The sequence below is a fragment of the Lygodium microphyllum genome, chromosome 30 (assembly GCF_053477565.2).
Source record: "Lygodium microphyllum isolate KBCC chromosome 30, Lygodium_microphyllum_v1.1.10, whole genome shotgun sequence".
Classification (NCBI taxonomy): Eukaryota; Viridiplantae; Streptophyta; class Polypodiopsida; order Schizaeales; family Lygodiaceae; genus Lygodium; species Lygodium microphyllum.
In genome coordinates, this window is record NC_141164.1 from 16,932,269 (window position 1) to 16,950,910 (window position 18,642).

The 18,642-nt window shown below is 43.2% G+C and overlaps 1 protein-coding gene across 2 annotated transcripts in view; it reads right to left on the reverse strand.

Annotated features, from left to right (window-relative positions):
- Nucleotides 1-314: 314 nt before the first annotated feature.
- CYP97A3 (cytochrome P450, family 97, subfamily A, polypeptide 3) overlaps nt 315-18,642 on the reverse strand; it is a 65,945-nt gene continuing 47,617 nt past the window's right edge. For both annotated transcript variants that reach the window (XM_087672694.1, XM_087672693.1), the window contains exons 14-16: nt 1,016-1,076; nt 841-906; nt 315-754 (exon numbers count right to left, since the gene is read on the reverse strand). In XM_087672694.1, coding sequence (XP_087528820.1) covers nt 533-754; nt 841-906; nt 1,016-1,076 — 349 coding nt within the window. In that variant the 3' untranslated portion in view covers nt 315-532. The remainder of the gene's footprint in view (nt 755-840; nt 907-1,015; nt 1,077-18,642) is intronic.

Consider the following 18,642-nt stretch of genomic DNA (forward strand, 5'->3'; position numbering starts at 1 on the left):
TTCCAGCGGGTCCGACATGGTTACACACTATCTGGGCCTGCCATATTCTCAAAGCGGCAATGATACCCCGGCTAAGTCCACTCAGAAAAGTGTCAAACCAATGAACAGCCGACACAAGGTTTGAACCGCGAACTTTTTGGTTAACAAGCTAAATCTTAACCGTGAAGGTATCCGAGAAAGTAAATTCAGATAACCTTTTTAATATCTCCTCGACAAGAACATCCATCTTCCGCTGCGCGAGTGTTAAAACAGGCCTTAATCGTTCTTTCTGATCCCACAACCACGTGAATACATATTGGGTTTGGACGCTGGCCTTTTGTCGAAAGAAAAAAGAAAAGGTAAAGCTACGTGTTGATTAGAAAAGGAGAGAACGTTGGACGGTCTCAGATACTAGCACTTAACCCACCTAAGATCTCGTTACAGATGCATCAATGGATGCTGTCACTATTTACAGCAACGTAGAGATTTATTTTCTATCTACACTTCGTAGCCTAGAATCATAGATTACTCGAGCGTGCAGCTGACTGCACCATTAATCAATGGCTACTTTGTCAGTCTTGGTCCTCTCTTTCTGAGGAGGAAAAACTGTTATGGCTTCAGGGCCGGGTGTGTAGTTCTTGATTAAGCCGTTTTCATCGATGGTGGTGAGGCTTGGAGCGTCGGTGGTGGGTATCACAGGAGGCCTTGTCCGACGTGTGACAGTCATGTGCAGGCCTGCGGTGGTGTGAATTGTAGCCCCTGTTGTCATGCCAACCTGCAGCAGCAATCAGTAAAATGACATAGATTAGACACTTTCGTGCGTTACCAACAATGTGACTTGCGCAAATTCAATGCTCTTACTGGTGGTGCTCCCGTAGCCAGTTCGAAGTTGAACCGCCTTAACAGCATTGCTATGGCCGTGATGTTCTGGACAACCAGCAAATTACACTGAATTCCTACTCCCCTGATGTTTAAGCCACAACACATCTTCTTCACTGAGAACAACAAGATGACAGGTTTGCTTTCTTCCACTCACCTCAAACGTGGCAAACATGTCTCCGACACATTTCCTAGGACCTCCACCGAATGGCAAGTATCTGGTCATATGCAAACAAACATTATCCAATGAAACCAATCACAGGTCCTACTGAAAATCTGCAACCCAATAGACCAACTGAAATTGCCTTGGAACAAGACAGGTGCACATGAGCATTGCCCTTGCTGGTTTTGTTTTTGGGCTTGAAAGCATTAATGTGTGTGCGTGTGCATGTGCGTGTGTGTGAGGCTTCCAAACGTCCTTCAACATTCATTCCCACATTCAAATTTCAAGTCAAAGGGCATGCGTCTTCTTTATGATCATCATCATCATCATTATCAATATCATGAAACATGATTTAGTAGGAAAGCATGCGATAAACTCTCAAATTTACAATTTTAAGGACTACTACTGTTTAAAATTGTACAATCATCTAAATGAAGAGCTATTCAACTCCAAACAAAAGTACAATTCTCAGACCACAGTTCAAAATTGTACAATCATCAAAATGAAAAGCTAGTCAAAATTCACGTTTCACATTTTCATAAAATCAAGCGCTCTTTATCTGAGTGCTCATGAATAAAATCCATCGACTAATTTTTATCATCTGTATACTTAATGATTAGCTGGAACAAGTCCTCGTGCTAAACTTTGGTGAAATTCGTATGCAATTAGATCACCACATGGTTAAAATGAAGTAATAAAAAAACCATGTACAAATTTCAAGCAACTAAAACAGACTAACTGTGGCCATCTATAGACACCCCACGTCTTCAAATTGGTGAGAGCAAGGAAAACTATTGAGTGGAACTGCACAGAACAGAAGGGAGAGTGCTGATATGCAGAGGCTTAATGATAGATGGTGTCAAGGGGAAGCAGGAAAGGCATCTGCTGTTGAAAACCTGTGACTTCTCATGCTCATGCTCGTGTTTGTCCCTCAATCGTGAACTCGAACCCACAAATGCTCTCTCTATCAGGCCCTGCACTAACGCCGTGACATGGTAGGAGGAAGTAGTAGGAGCAAAAAAAGCACTGCTCAAATAGCCTGCTCAAGCTTGGGGATGTTGGGGAAGAAGTCCCACTAAATGATATTTTTATGGCATCGATCTGGTAAGTGGAAATGCATCCTCATCATCATCTTCCTCATCCTCATAAAAATGAGAACTAGCACAGGAAATTAGAAGCTATGGCAGTTCCGCCCTGCAGCTTGAGTAAAGTGTTAAGTCTTGTGAACCAGCAGGATGGCTACACGTCAGTTAGCGTCAGACATATATGCACAGAGGCAGCAAACAACCGAAAGAGTGAAATGGAGAAACAGAGGTGCCCAGAGACGAGAGAAGGTGGAGATGTTGCAATGCCATATGAATGTGTGTGTGTGTGTGTGTGTGTGTAACCAGCCTTCCTCCTCGGATAATAACCCGATTAAGCACTATGTACAGCAATTAACAAATTCACAAAACTGAAATGCACACTTTACCATATAATCTTGGACATTGGACACCTTGTTGGCCCTAAAACTGGCACTCCTTTCGGTATTTATTTAACTTAATTGAAGAAGAAGTTGATGTACAATGGGATTCTCCCAATCCCTTCCGGTATTCCAACTCCCCTTGCTGTCCAAAATGACCTTGGTCTTCAATCTTATTTGCCCCTTGATTCGGGTAATCAATTGGCCTTCACCTGCTTTGATGGAGTTGCAAAACGCTACAAATTCAATGATTTGCTAGTCCCTCCACTCGAATAGGCTAAAAACTGCTTCAACCCTATTGAATCCAAATCTTGGAGCTTCCAATTTTTGGCACGCTTCTCGAGGCTACTATTGAACCCTAATTTTAGTTGCAGATTAGGGTTTGGTTTAAAGTAGAGAAATCTGAAATTTCCCAACCTCTGATGATTTCAATGCTATAATCTACGGAGCAAGATTGTAGAAAGGCTAGGAGATGAGAGAGAATGTTGAGGAGAGACAAAATTCCAATTTTCTTCGCAAAGAACTAAAGAAAATCTATTGTTTACCGCTGCTGCAATGTCTCAACTTGTAGACGTAGAGAATTGAAGAAAATCACTCATTTACTGTTGCTGCCCTATCTCAATAGCCTGTAAATGTTGTCACTTGTTGTTGATTGGTCTCCTCTTACCCATGCTTGCCACAGAAGGTCTTCCAATGACTGTAAATCAAACCAGCAGCATCTCCTCCCTCTCTCTTGCAGGCTAAATACACTAAAATCCCTCTCTCTAGTTTCTAAAGATGTTTTTCAAACTTGCATGGGCATTTTTTACAAATGATAACCTTCCCAAATGGTTTTTTCAGTATTATCCATGATTAAATATTAATTTTCAATATTTAAATACCAAAAATTAATCTAATAATTATTTGGATGCCTTGAAAAATAATTTGACTAACCAATAATTAAATCAAATAGGCAACTTCCACTCCCGATTGTCTTTGCGCCATCTTTGATCATCAAATTAGCGTTAGATATCATCAAATGCCACTTCTCTAGTGTCACCAACTGACACTTAATGACCAAATGAATGACCTAGGCCAACAACTGGCACTAGATACCACCAAGTACCTCTGCGGCATAACTTATAGCAACTTTTGCCTTTAACATCTCGTGATTTTCTTGGATCCACGGCTCGTAAATTTACTCTAATCCAAGTTCCACCTCACATGTGCAACATTTACTTAACTATGTGATTAAAAATTAATCCACATGTTAAGTGAGATTTCAAAAAAACATGTCTTTATGACAATCCTCCCTCTAAAAATCCTTGCAATCATCCTCGATTGCACTGCCAAATGAATCAATAGTAAAATAGTGAATTTGAATTTTCACAAGGCATCTTAGTGAACAATGAATGACTTCCTTAGATCGAGCAATACAAGCACAAAATCTAAAGTCGTCTTTTTCTTCAACTTTTCAAATGCTGAAATTTCCACTGTTGTCCATCTAAATGGCTTATCCTTCTTCTGCAAGGCATACAATGAAGATGCAATTTCAACAAACCCGTGTACATACTTTCTATAGTAAGAACATAAACTCAAGAAGCTGTGGGATCTTGTGCACATTCCTTAGCATCCATCTTATTCCAAGCTGTCGTGATGTCCATCTCAAAGGTATTTGTCAACCAATTCAATACAAACATTTTCTTGAATTGTACCCACATTGACGATGCTTTACCTTGCATCAAAAGAGTGAACCACCATTGTAATGCATTCCCTTTCAAGAAAGTGACTGCCTTTTGAATCTTTGAGGACTCCATGAAGTTCCCCCTTGAATAGGTTGCATCAAACTACTGAATGAAAGTCAAAGCTTTCAGCCTATCTTGTACACCGCTGAAGGACTCAAACATCACTACTTTTCCACCTCATCATAGTCTTTTATTGCCCTTTGGATGTCAAGTTGTCATACACTGGCTACTGCAAAAAGGGTGCATTCGCTGAATTTACATCAAAACCAACGCTAAACAGAGCATTTGCATCACCAACATTCATTCCTTGAATCCCACAAGCATTTGAGAGTGCAGATGCAGTACCAAACATGCTACTTTATGTCCCAAGCATCAAGCCAATGCTGCCATACATAGGGTTTTGCATATTTCTAGCCATGCCCGAATACATTGGACCTTGCACACCATACATTGGTTGCGGCATACCATAGGGATTTGTGCCATACATTCCCGTATGCAACCGTTGTCCAACCATAGCATGAAAAATCGTGCCTCCACCAAAATATCTTGGCTGCCCCATCATAGCCTGCATGTGCGGCTGTCCAAAATCCATTGGATTGGCACTTCCATGATGGCCTTGCATTTGCATTCCTTGCCACATAGGTACTAACTATTTTATTTCATTAGCATCTTTGGGAGCTTCAAATGAAGGGTTTGGCATTATCTTTGGTGCATCTTGCTGTCCCGAAGGTGTACAAGACGTCTTCTTCTTCTTGCCTTTGCTGTCCTTCTTTAGAGCATTCAAAAGTCGAGTAAATTGAGGATTCCTTGCCAATTCAGCAAAGAGATGTGCTGTTGTCCTCATCCAATTCCTGAATTGGTCATCAAATTCCTCTTCACTTTGCTGGTCATTAGTCTCCTTATGCCTGAAGGCCGTACATCTTGCCCAACAGCAACATTTTCAGCTTGATATCCATGGTCTGAGCCTTGTCTAAGGTCAAGCATTACATTTCCTTCCTTCCCATGTGAATGTTCATACTGAGAGGTATCATCACTCCTTGAATCCATCTCACTAACCTGAGATTAAAAATCAGCACTAGCACAAAGCTTTGGCTTACAATCAAGTGCCTCGCATCCACCAAATCAAGGGATTGAGTGGTATCAGGGCAATGGAACCATATAACCAACCTTCCTTCTCCAATAGGGTGGTAATTAATCTATATAGCACTATTTACAGCAATTAACAAATTCACAAAAACTCAAATGCACACTTTACTATATAATCTTGGACATCACACACCCTATTGACCCCAAAACTGGCGCTCCTTTTGATACTTATTCAACTTAATTGAAGAATAAGTTGATGTTGTAATGTGTCCACCTGTTCCCTTAAGGACACATCTTAGCAGTCCATCGAAAAGGAGGTCTAGAAAGCTCCGTCCGGCACTCCCATGGAATGTTACGGGGTTTGCAATCTAAACCGCGTCTGCCACGTAGTGGAAGTATTCTGGCCGTTTCCACTTAGGACCGACTTGAATCAGGGTTTCCCCTAATGGTCATTTCCTAAACGGCAACTAGCGTCGAACCCCAAGCGAACTACTTTACGCAGAAACGCCAGGGCCGAAGCGGATTCACGCTGCACTTGGTTCAAGGAGAATGGGAAACGAGAGGGATGCAAGGCTCGACCTCTCTGCCATAAGGCATAGTCCCATTCCGTTCCCCTAAAACAGCATAAACCGGGATTATTATAACCTAGACTCTTCAGCGCCCTTGCTATTCATTTTCTTTGAGAAGATCTCCTTGCTGTACATTATGATTGAGAAAAGTTCCCGGCCAACCGGGACCACCCATATGTAGGACGGACCCATGGCCACATCCACCGCTTTTTTATTTTGTTTTGTGAGTCGGGTGTGCACCTTCATGTCATATTCACTAAGTGAGTATGGTATGTTGGTGCACGCGCTACCACAGGGCCAAACCCTTACGCCTCCGGCTTCGGCGGACACATCCGCTTTCCTCCGCTCCCTTCGGTTGATAGCTCTGGGGAGACCTGCCACTTGGCTAGTGAGGATAGGCACCAAGACCCCCATATGGGAGCCCAGGTAGTCCGGGACTTGAGAAAGGGTTGCCCTAACTCTCACCCGGTAAAATGCCCCATCCCGACAGGTTCCCGCAGAGGGAGTGCCATGCCCAGCTCCGACATCGGCTCATAGGAGGTGTCCGTTCCCACAGGTTACCCTTAGACCCCATTGCTAGAGGTAACCAGTTTTGGTGAAACCAACCGTTTAGTGATATCGCAAGAACATAGCTCAGTGACACATGTATTTGATGTCTTTGGGGTATCTTCGTCATTTCCCAAGGGATCGGAAGTTATGAGCTATGCAGTTCTCGCGAGTATCGCGGTATAGCTTCACCAAGGAATGTAACGACTGGAACATGTCCAGCTGCCACATCCCTCGAGTGCAGTTTCGGGGCCACCCAGTTGGGTAACCTCTTTCCACAAGCCTCCCCTCCAAGGAGGATCACAACAGCTTCCTCATCGGTGCCGTCGAGGCCTAGAATCTCTCGACTGTCTCGAATGAGGTTGCCAAGAGTACGGTCCCGCAGGTCCATAAATGCATCACACTGGAGCATTATGTGACAAAGTGAAGACCCAACCTCTATCCTATTGCAACAAGGGCACTGTTGTGGTCTTCTTAGGTGAATTTTGTCCCGAAGGACCAATCCTCCAATGCGTGCCAAGAGTAGATAGCGTTCTACTCCATGTTTCACCCCTCTCCTGAGATTACTTCGGAACAAGTAACCTGTGGTGTCCGCAAACTTGTTTTGTAGATACGGCTTGAGGGACATGCAGTCATGTTGTTTGTCCCACTTGGCCCATACATGCAGTCGCACCGCGTTCAATGGGGCGTCAGGTACATATCGTTTCTTCCAATGTCATGTTCGCATCTCCCACGCCCACTTACCTCTCGCTCCCTTAGGGGCTGGGTTTCGACTCATCTCTCGGACCCAAGTCTTGAGGTGTGGGTACTTGGCAAGAGCTCGGGTTCTTTGGCCTCCGCAGTATGCGGCCACAGGGGGGATGTGTAGCTCGTGGTGTAGAGTGGCACCCCCAACCGTGGTCGAGTTGCTACTCTTTCCCACAATCCACCACATTCCAATTGCAACCATCCTTTCTAGTGAGCGCAACTTCCCCCGATTTTGGGCCCCCATAAGCTCCGCCCGGGGAATACACAAGATTTGAAAAAGAACAATCGAGTCCAAATTGGCACAGATCGTGAGGTGAGGAAGTGTTGGTGGGCATAAAGTGCCTTCCTTCCCAACCCCAACCTCTCTTCAGTGATCTTTCCAATGGAGAGATGCTCATCCAAAGTCACGCCGAGATATTTGTACTCAGCGCAGTGTTCGACATTCTCTCCGCCAATATGGAATTGCCTCACCTTGAAGGCTGTCCTCTCCGCATCACTACCAAAGAACATGGTAACTTTGCACTTGGTGATTCCGAATTTCATCTCCCACTTCTTCGCCCATTCGGCAATCCTATCAAGGCTCTTTTGTAGATCTCCTGGGTTGTTTGCTAGGAGAATCACGTCATCTGCAAAGAGCAGAGCTTGTAATTTCTCCTTCAACCCGGGGATATCACATCCTAGGTTTTCACCCTCCCGTATAATGTCGTTAATGAAAATGTTGAATAGGGTGGGTGACATGGGGCAACCTTGTCTCACGCCCCTTTCTACAGGGATGGGGTCAGATAGTGAGTCTCCCACCCTGACTCGAACTGTGGATCGGTGGTATAGGGCTTTGATAAATCTCAAAGTTTTGCCCTCCACGCCCGCCGCTTGCAGTTTCACGAAGAGTGCTTCATGAGATACTGTGTCGTATGCTTTCTGAAAGTCAATGTATGCCGCGTAGGTTGGCTTACCTGCATTATGACGGCGTCGAATCCCTTCATCCAACATCACCACTTGGGCGATACACTCCTCCATTGGCCTAAATCCTGCTTGTCCTCGAAGGAAGAACTTCCTTTTCTCGAGATTGTCTGACAAGCTCTGCGCCACAATGGAGGAGAGGACCTTGAGTACCACTGCGATGAGGGAGATGCCACGATAGTTGTCCATTGACGTCGGGTCACCCTTCTTGGGTATGGGGACAACCGCTGAGGTATCAATGTGTTCAGGAATCTCTCCCAATTCAAAGATAGCTTTCAGCAAGTGGAGAGTTGCTTCCCCCATCTTAGTACATGGTATCTCAGGATTATCTTTCCGTCCCTTGTCTCTCGCCAATAGCTTGAAGACTTCGGGATCCCGTCAATTCCGGGAGCCTTGTGTCACTTGAGTTTTCAACAGACGAAGAGGACTTCCGGCCATTCGATGGGGGTTTCCACCTCACGGATTTGGGGCCATAGTCTTAGGTCATCGCCCCGATCTTTCCAGAAGTCCACATCCTTACTGTGCCCCTCTCCTACCTCAAAAATCTTCTAGTAATGCCTAAACCAGAGATTTCATAGAACCTCCGGGTCAGTTTGCAAGTTCCCAGAAGGGTCCTGAATGGGTTGTGACTCAATGCCGCTACTCCTATACTCACCCGTCAACTTCTTATGGTGAGTCCAGAACTTCTTGAGGTTTCTTTCACGCAGAAGCTCCGCACCTTTCTCTATGAATTTGTCAAATGAATCTTTGGAGCTTTTCCGACATTCGCTGATGGCTATCCTCAAGGTTGCTTTAGTTGTCTAATTACCTATCACATTTAGTTGGACATGCATCAAGCAGCTTTCTTAATTAGCCGTTAGACACCGATTCCTTCACATAATCTTAGCACATAGAAAAACAGCGTCAAACAAGTTCCTTTTCAACAAGTTATCATATTTATCTTTGGAATACATTCATAAAGTCCAGCCCGCAGGCTTATCCATAATCCGCCCGAAGGCTATCCAGCAATCCACAGGGATTACTAATCCAAGATTCCGCCTATAGACTAGTATGCGGGCCACGAGATCCAATCCCGAGACACATTGGCCTCTTGTGCAGGGTCCGAAAGGCGAGGGATTTATAGCCAGATCCCCCCCTAGCACCCAAGCGTCCTCCTGCTCCAAGTAGCGCTCAACGGAGAGACCTCACGCGGCGGGTTTGGTCCACGTTCCCGGTGCGGCTAACAACCCCCTTGGTTAGGGTTAGGCAGACAGTCGGGGGTAACTAAGGCTACCTCTCCCTTCAAGCCTTCAACCTAAAGCATTAGATATCTTTTCATCCTTTAGTTCCTTGAGCAAACAAAGCAAACAGTGCTCTCTAAACTGTTACAAGCACAATCATATCCAGTGTCGTTATTTGGCCAACTGATAAGGAGTAAATCCTTCTCTCCGAATGCATCCAGCATTCGATCCGCGATCAATTGCGACTTAGCAAGATCCCCAAGGGTTTGTCTGTTCTCCCTTTTGTCCCTGGGTTAACGCTGTACCCTATTAACTCAACTCAACCAATACAATTAGGTTTTATTAACAGTAAATCATGGCGACTATGTCGCTCCAAATTATTGATTAGTCCTTTGCTTCCAAGCAAATACCTAATTCCCTTATCTTGGCAATTTTTCCCAAGAAAGGTAATATAATAGGATGACTACTCATTCTCTTGCAAGTTAAACTTGCGCAAGAATCTGTCAATCTCATTCTCAGGAATTGGCCATTCTCTTGTGATCAAACCACAAGATTATGCGACGTTGCAACTTGTTGTACAAGTGTCGCATCTATTCCATGGGATCATTTCCCCCATCGAACGGCGTCTTCTGGTCGCGGAATCATGATTAGATAAGAAGCAGGGTTTAGGGTGTCTTCTTATCCAACCTATTCCCAATTGCACTAGGCCGACAACGTTCAGCCCTAGGGGTTGCAACTCAATCCGAGTTTCAACATATGATTGAGCAATCCTTAGGGTAGAAACCCTAGATCGTTTCTTGCAAGTACGTCCAATTGTCCCTACATTCCGTGAATGTGGGCAAGACCTTTGGGTATGAGGGTTTCGACTTGGCAACAAGTGCGACTAGATCAAGTCCTTAACGTGCTAAACCCTAGTTAGCACTTGGAGTATATTGTATCGATTTAACCATCCTATGTGAATCCTTTGCGGTTTAGGTGTTTTGGGTAATCCCGTTTACTTGTCTTATGACAAGGACGAACCATTCTAAAAGATGTTGTCTTGATTTAAAAGGGAAAAAACTAGTTGCATTACGATACAATTCTCGTAAGCACACGATTCATTGCCTCTACGTATGATTAGATTCACAAACCCTAACTTTTCTTGTTAAGACCAAAGCGTATGTTCAATTTCGGCATAACTTCCATTGATCCTACTAGGACATGCATTCACGATTCATGCCACTAAGCTTTTAGGATTTTACGCTTAAATGAACCATGCAACCTTTCCCTAAGTGTACCCTTGATGAATGAAATTCTTACATACGTCGAATGCGCAACATGCAACCTTTTCCTAACTACTACGTAGTTAAATGAGATTCATGCCAATTAAAGCTAGAGTTAACCTATTTCATGCAGCCCTTAGAATCTTTTCCATGCCTTGCAATTCCCTACAGTTGATAACAACTTTCTTAATGAATCATTACGAAGAAGATTTGTCTAAAAATGCGACATGCGATCTAATCTTTCCATGCATAATCGAAGGTGTACTACAAAAAATTTGACTTTGTAATGGTAGTCATTAGTTGTTCTAGATTCGTTACTTTGCAATGCACAAAGGCAACTTGCTAAAAATGCTTAGACACCTTATGTTCTTTTTCGTTCATTCCATTGAAAGTACAAATGACCAATCTTCAATCGTGAGTTACTTCTAGTAAATTTAAAATAGCCAATTTATTTCAATCGCATCTAACTAGGTGGATTTAACAAGCATAAGTGCATCCTAGTTCCATGAATTAACCATGCGTAAATCAAAAATAGAAAGAAAACCTGGACTTGTGGGCTCGGTGAAATATCCACATGAATATTAGGAGATGATCCTCCTGCAGGTGCGTCTTGTGACTTTTTAGGGGCCATCGTGATTTCGGCTTCTAGTTTGCCTTCGTGAATTCGAACTACTTGCCTTGGTTCGCAGCCTTATGATCTTTGCCCATCTCCCTCGTGCACGGAGATTCCCGTTGAAATACGGATCCTTGACAAAAGTACGGACTTGCGGAATTTGGCTTATGGAAGGCCTTAGGGTTCGGAGCTTGGGCCTTCTTTCTTTTGGAAAAAGAAAGGATTCGTAAAAGGGTTCTTGTGATGGACCTTGCGAAAGTGGAGACTTTAAATCCTGAGCCTAGGGCCTTGTGGATGATTGGTAGGAGGGCTTTATAGGCTTCCACTTATTCTCTTCAAAATCCCGAGGGGTAAAGATCTTGTGGAAAGGGGTTTAAGGAAACCCTCTTTGTCTCTACAAAGACCCGAGGCCTAGGGGCTTGTGGGAGATTTGGTAGGAAGGGCCTTGTAGGCTTCCTCTTCGAAACCCAGGGGGAAATTGGGCTTTTGGAGAATTCAATGGGAAGGGGGACTTAGAGAAGCCCCTTAGAAGCTTCCTAATAAGAAGCTTCTAGGAGCTTCTGATCACGGTCAGCAACTACGATACCACGTGCTATAAGATGACATCGATCGGCGGACACAAGAAGGGTGGGTTTGACTAGGGATGGTTGCGGCGTGGTAGTCTATGGCGGAGCTGGCGGTGGCTATCTTCTGCAGCGCGGCGACTCAACTTTTCCTCCTCTACGATGTCTCGTGCAGGCTTACACAGTCTCTCTCCTTCATGCCTTCTAAACCCCCCCCCCCCTCCACTAAGGGGGTTTTTTATAATCCAAGGGGGGGAGAGGGGACCTCTCCACATGGGCTATATATGCAGCCCACACCTCCCCCTTGTCACCACTTCCCCCACTTAGCCCCCCTTCCTTCAGCCACGCATCGGCTGAGGGAAAATAAGAAAAAAAAATTGCAATAATTCCACCTTTATCCACTTAACCTCCTCCCAAGAGGGAGTTTTCCCGCGGTTGATGCGGTTTGGAACCTCGGTCCCGGTTTACCAATGCGGAGTTCTCCATTTCTCGCGTGCAATTATAGATTAACTACCGGCACTGAGGATAATATTTGCACGAGTTTACGATGCGCAGGAGGTCGGTTTAGTAATATTTTTCAAACGGGAATATTACAGATGTACAATAGGATTCTCCCAATTCCTTTCGGTATTCCAACTCCCCTTGTCCAAAATGACTAGCAAGTCTTCAATCTGATTTGCCCCTTGATTCGAGTAATCAATTGGCCTTCACCCGCTTTGATGAAGATGGAAAATGCTACAACTTCAATGATTTGCTGCTCCCTCCACTTGAATAGGCTAAAAACAGCTTCAGCCTTGTTGAATCCAAGTCTTTGAGCTTTCGATTTCTAATACGCTTCCCGAGGCTGCTGGTAAACCCTAATTTTTACTGCACATTAGAGTTTAAAGCAAAGAGAAATCTGAAATTTCTCAACATCTGGTGATCTCAATGCTATAATCTTTGAAGTAAGATTGTCGAAAGACTAGGGGATGAAAGAGAATATTAAGAAGAGAGAAATTTCATACTTTCTTCGCGAAGAACTGAAGAAAATATATCGTTTACTGCTGCTGCCTTGACTCAACTTATAGATGCAAAGAACTGAAGAAAATCAGTCATTTACTACTGCTACCCTATCTTAACAACCTGTAGATGTTGTGACCTGCTGGTGATTGGTCTTCCCTTACCCCTGTCTGCCTCAAAAGGTCCTCCAACAATTGCAAATCAAATCAACAGTATCTCCTCCCTCTCAAATGTTTTTTCAACATTATCCATGATTAAATATTAATTTTCAGTCTTTAAATACTGAAAATTAATCTAATAATTATTTCGGTGCCTTGAAAAATAATCTAACTGGCCAATAATTAAATCGGCTAGGCAACTTCCATTCCTGATTGTCTCAGCACTATCTTTCACCATCAAATTAGCGTTAGGTACCATCAAACGCCACTTCTTTAGTGTCACCAACTAACACTTATGGCCAAATGAATATTCTAGGCCAACAACTGGCACCAAATACTACCAAGTACCTGTGCGGCATAACTTATAGCAACTTTTGCCTTTGATATCTCGTGATTTCCTCGGGTCCCAAGCTCGTAAATTTACTCTAATAAATTTACTCTAACCCCAGTTACACCTCACATGTGCAACATTTACTTAACCATGTGATTAAAAATTAATCCACATGTTAAGTGAGAATTCAAAAATGACACACACACACACAGATCACTGCTCCACTCCTGCAGAGCTTGCACATAACAAGACAAAGACAGCAGATTTCTTCTCCGCCTCAATGAAAGATGGTGACAAAAGGGGAGGGCTCACCAGCCACACTAGGGATTTGCCCTCTTACAAAGCTATTGGCACTGTCAAAATTCCCATCAGAGTAGCAGTTTCAGAGGGGTTGAATAGTTGCTGTTGCTGACGACTGCTGTTCAGAATTTGCAGCAACCGCTGTTCTGCAAATCAGCTAGGAAATCCCACATTTATAGGTCACCTATTTTTCCAACGGACTGGTGTTTTTAGGGCTGTTGTTCATCACTATGGATCTGGGTTTCCAACTTGTAGTTTAGGGACTGGCATGGGCTGTTTTCCAGCTTCCAGAATACAAACTGAGCAAATCTGATGCTTACAGGAATCAATACAGACATCATTGACCTATTTGTGGGGGTTAATGGAATGGATCAAGATGAGGCAGTTGGAACAACCCCCAAGCCTATTATGAAATGTGATAAACATACAGACGATGCTCCAACGCATGTGTTAGCCACACTGCCATCACAAATGTCTCAAATGTTGTCTTATGAACAAGCAGCAACTTAGTTTTGATGCATTAGAGGAAGAAGACTGAGAACATCTATTGCAATTTGCCAACACTCCGACTGGGGAATATATCAGTATGTGCAAGGTTTTGATGAGGATGTTTTGGATACGCATGTGGGCACACAGAAGGTGTGAAATCCTTTGCCTCTTTCTCATCAAGCAGTGGGTGCACACTATCACATAACAAGAATGTGTGGATGAATTGTTGAAGAAAGCTGAACAATACACATTGATCCTAAGCAAACTCCCTTTGCTCTTTGACCACTGCTTGGTTCACGTAGATGATGGTACCATGAAGACCTATGGCTGTTTTCCAATAGTTCCTTAAATAAGAATATCCTATTTGTGTGGAGGTTGAAGGATGCCCAACAGTGTATGGCAAGAGGTACATAACAAGGCAGGCAAACAGTCACAAACATACACAAAAAAAAGGGCAAAAAGTCAGAGATGATACATTTTGCTGGTAGCCACGTATACCATAATGAAGTGCTTCACATTTATGCAAGGAGGAAGGACAAACCCACTAAAGAGCCTGTGATAAAACAGAATAGGTCATCAGGTAATATTCGTGGTTAGGTTGCCACCTGCTCATCTTGTCTTTGACTAGGAACAGTCATTATGCCTTGGGACCCCAGATCCCCACATTAGAATGCTGTAAGTCAACTACTTCAAAGAGAGATGGCCATGTGGCAAAATGCATTCGCACTATTGGCTAATTTTGTAAATGAAGAATTGTTAGCTGGATTGGAAACAAAGGCAATGGAAATGCAGCAATAGTCTTCCATCTAAATTTTCCTCTATTCCTTATGAAAATCGCCGCTTGGGAATGTTCAAGGCATTTGCTCCCAAAGCAAATACCATGATATGTGGAGAGAGTTGCAAACAAATGCTTGGAATGTCTTATGCACAATTGAACCGAAAATGCATCAAGAAGCAGGAAGGATAGTACATTGCCATGCTTTTCATAATTTCACATCAGGGTTTTATCAGTGAACTATTTAGGTGTGTTGATGATTGTACATGAGAGATTGTGGCAAGTCTAGGTCAAATGGGTCGTATCCAGCAGACTTCTTGGAATTGTGATTACATATGAAGGTGAAGTTATGTGGCTAATTGGCATGTATACATCTAAGGTCGATACGCATCTTAATGATTTAGCAATAATTATACTCAAAACCTTCAACTTGGCAGGCCTGGTTTGCTGATGGGTGACTTTATTACGAGTGTGGATCCTTCTCAGTCTACATGTAGACACCATGTTAGGGACACACCTGAAAGCAATGACTGGATTACTCTTGCATCAAATGTCCTGATTCCTTAAACAGAATCTATGGGCAACATGAATATATCTCCCATTCTACCCAGCACACGGATACTTGGAGTAGGCTGGATCACATGCATGTTATGCATGATGATTCTTCTTACTAGAAGTGTTGAAGATTGTGGTTCAACAACACTATGTCCTTTCTATTCACTTTCCCATGAAATCTAGGATGTTCAAACAACATGTGCACCTCTTTTCAATGTCATTTGTGCAAGCTGCCATTCCATTTTAACCCCTCATTTCTTGAACATGATGTCGTTTCGATGGTTACATGAGGCAACTTCTAGATAGATTTCACCTGCCCTCCCTAGTATTGGAGTTGATTTTTATAAATCTGCTTGTATATAACATGCAGAGTGGCTAGACAACATGGGATCCACCATGCTACGCTTTAAAGATAGAGATTGACAGGAAAGAGCAGCTATTAGCATTGGTGCATTCACTTTTAATTGATACTCCAAACGATCATTTTTGGTTTCAGCATCTTCTTCCACAAGCCTTGTTAAACCTTTTCAGTTGCAATCCTGTCTGCAGGTTCAGCTTGCAGCTTTGACCGAGAGCTTGCATGACAATAATTGCCAGGCACATAAGTTTTATCACAGCCTATATGCTGCTTCTACCAAGGAAAATGCACAGATGATTAAAAATCTGCAGAACATTGCGCATATGTGGAGAGATTACTTTATGGACTCCAGCTGCTTACTTCTGAGAGAGTTGTGATTGATCAGTTTCTTTTTATTATTTGGTCAAGAATCTGGTCCCTCCCTCACATAGTTGCATCCTTGGATGGAAATATTGGTGAAGATGAGGTGAATGCAACTCTGGTGCATATATCCAAGGACAAAAGCCCTTGCTGGGATGGCCTGATGAATGAAGGATTTGCAAAGTATGTAGATGTGCTTGCATCCCCTTTGACCCCCCCTTTGTTAGGAAGTTTGGGAGATGGTGATTATCCTTGATTCTTGGAAGGCAGCAGCCATCAAATTGCTCCCCTAGGTGCCTTTGCTTTCCTCTCTCAAACATTGACGGCATATATAAGATTTTCGCCAAGGTGTTGGCTAATAGATTGTAGAAACTGTTAGCAATTGTGTTTTTCATGCCTTTCCATCTCTTGCCTGTGAGCCTCAATCTCAGTCAAATCAGGGCTCTAGGAGCTCTGACCTGTCTCTCACTTATTTTGATGGAGGAGGTTGGTCATTCTAGAGCACTCAATTTATTGCCTTTCAGTACATTTTCTCCTCCAATTGGGATTTTGTGTGCATTTTCCAGGCAATTACTACTTTCCACAATCTACCTACACCCGCCAAACATTGTCATTGTCATCTGGGATTTTTCCAAGGTCACCCCCATATTTTTCTAGCATTTTATTCGTCATTGAACAACATTTATTACTGGTCGGCCAACATTTATGGCCTCCCCTAAAGCGGGTTGGCCATATTTGGGCATTTTTGGCTGTACATATTCTACCTCTCCCATCATTCATTCATCTTCCTCCTTCCCTAGCGGGTGCACACTCCAACTCCATCATCTTCCTCCATCTCCAATGCTGTCGTCATCATCAGTCTAATCTAGTACCCTCATTGATGTTGTGGGCTACATACAAGGACTGATTAGTCTCCTTCCACTTTCTAGTTTGTATCAGCATTTTTTCTTGTTGAGGGCAGATTTCATTCTTCTTTCTTTGCAGTCTCTTTGTTCCTTTGTCTCTCTGTTTTCATTCCTTTCTGTTGCGCGCTCTCACAGAAACATCTCTTGAAGATAGTGTACCCTTCTCAATATGGATTCATCAAAGGATAGAATATTTTACATAATATTCTCAATGTACAAATTGCAATGGATTATTCACATATATACAAATCAAGAGATGGTGATGGTTCAACTAAACTTGGAGAAAGCTTTTATGGATTTGGATTGATCCTTCATGGCCTAGCTCTTTCAATATATAAGTTGCAGACACAAATCTCTCTATACTTATCAATCAAGCTCATCAATACGAGTGATGCTCAATGGAGGTGTTAGAGAGAGGTTCTCAATGAATGCATAGTTAATGGATAAGCCTCGCGAGGCAAAGCATGGTGCAGAGTCCTCCTATGGAGAATGTTGGTGGGTGGTCTCCCACTTGTGGCCCTCTTAAAATACCATTTTATATATATGGCTCCTACTCTTTATGTACTATAGGTGAAGAGACCTCTCATTATAGGTTTCTAGCTTACCCAATGACTTAGTGCAAATGGTCTTCCACGTCTTGAGTTTGTCATTGTGTTGTTGGAAGCTCTATGCATCTAAAGTGATGGGTCTTTGGAAACCCTAAATTTACAAGATCAATATGGCCACATGTGCTAGTGGTTTTCCACTTTCTATGCTTTTGAGGCTATTGGCATAATTGAACTATCGAGAATGTGTGTGCATGCACGTGTGCGAGAGAGAGAGGGAGAGAGAGAGAGAGAGAGAGAGTTATTCCTGGGCAGCCCCGTCTTTATTCTTTTAGGCATATTCGTCAATATTTTAGGGTGCCTCATGGATACAGGGACATTTGGCCGTCCATACAAGACAGTCTTCAGAGGTTCTCTCCTTTGCCTGCCTTACAACCATTGGATCCATGGCGTGACTGGATGTTTGTGCTTCTTGATGATTTTGAGAAAAGGTCAGCTAATCAAATATATCATCAGATGGTGGAAGCTAAGAGATGGGTCACGGGGAAAGTTAATAAGTTATGGCATCTTAGGAATAGCAAAAAGAAATTGCGGGAAAGATTTATCCAGCTTTGGAAGTCTAAGGTTCCGTATCAAGGTAAAGTGTTCATGTGGAGGCTGCTCATTGGGGGTCTTCAAATAGGACAAGTGCTCTGTGCCTGAAAGATCTTTGCAGGTCGTTGTGTTTTATGTATTACACGTGATAAGACATTGCTTCACCTCTTTCTCTCTTGCCATGTTGCACAACAAATCTGGAATTTCATTTCCCGTGTGTGATCTTTGGCAACTCAGCACCACATACCAGTTCGTTCGTGGATTATGGAAAATATGCCCTCTATGCTCTCTTTGCGTTCAGCTTGATCCTGCCTATTCCATTTCCTTAGATGGACAGTCCTGTGGCATATATGGCATACTCGCAATGCCTTTATTTTTTATTCAGCATCGGGCATCCATGGGCATGTGGCCCGTGTGCATGGATTAGTGTTATGACAAATCTCTTCTATGATGTCAGCTAACCTAGTTCTTCTGGATATTGTTGCTCCCTAGCAGGTGAT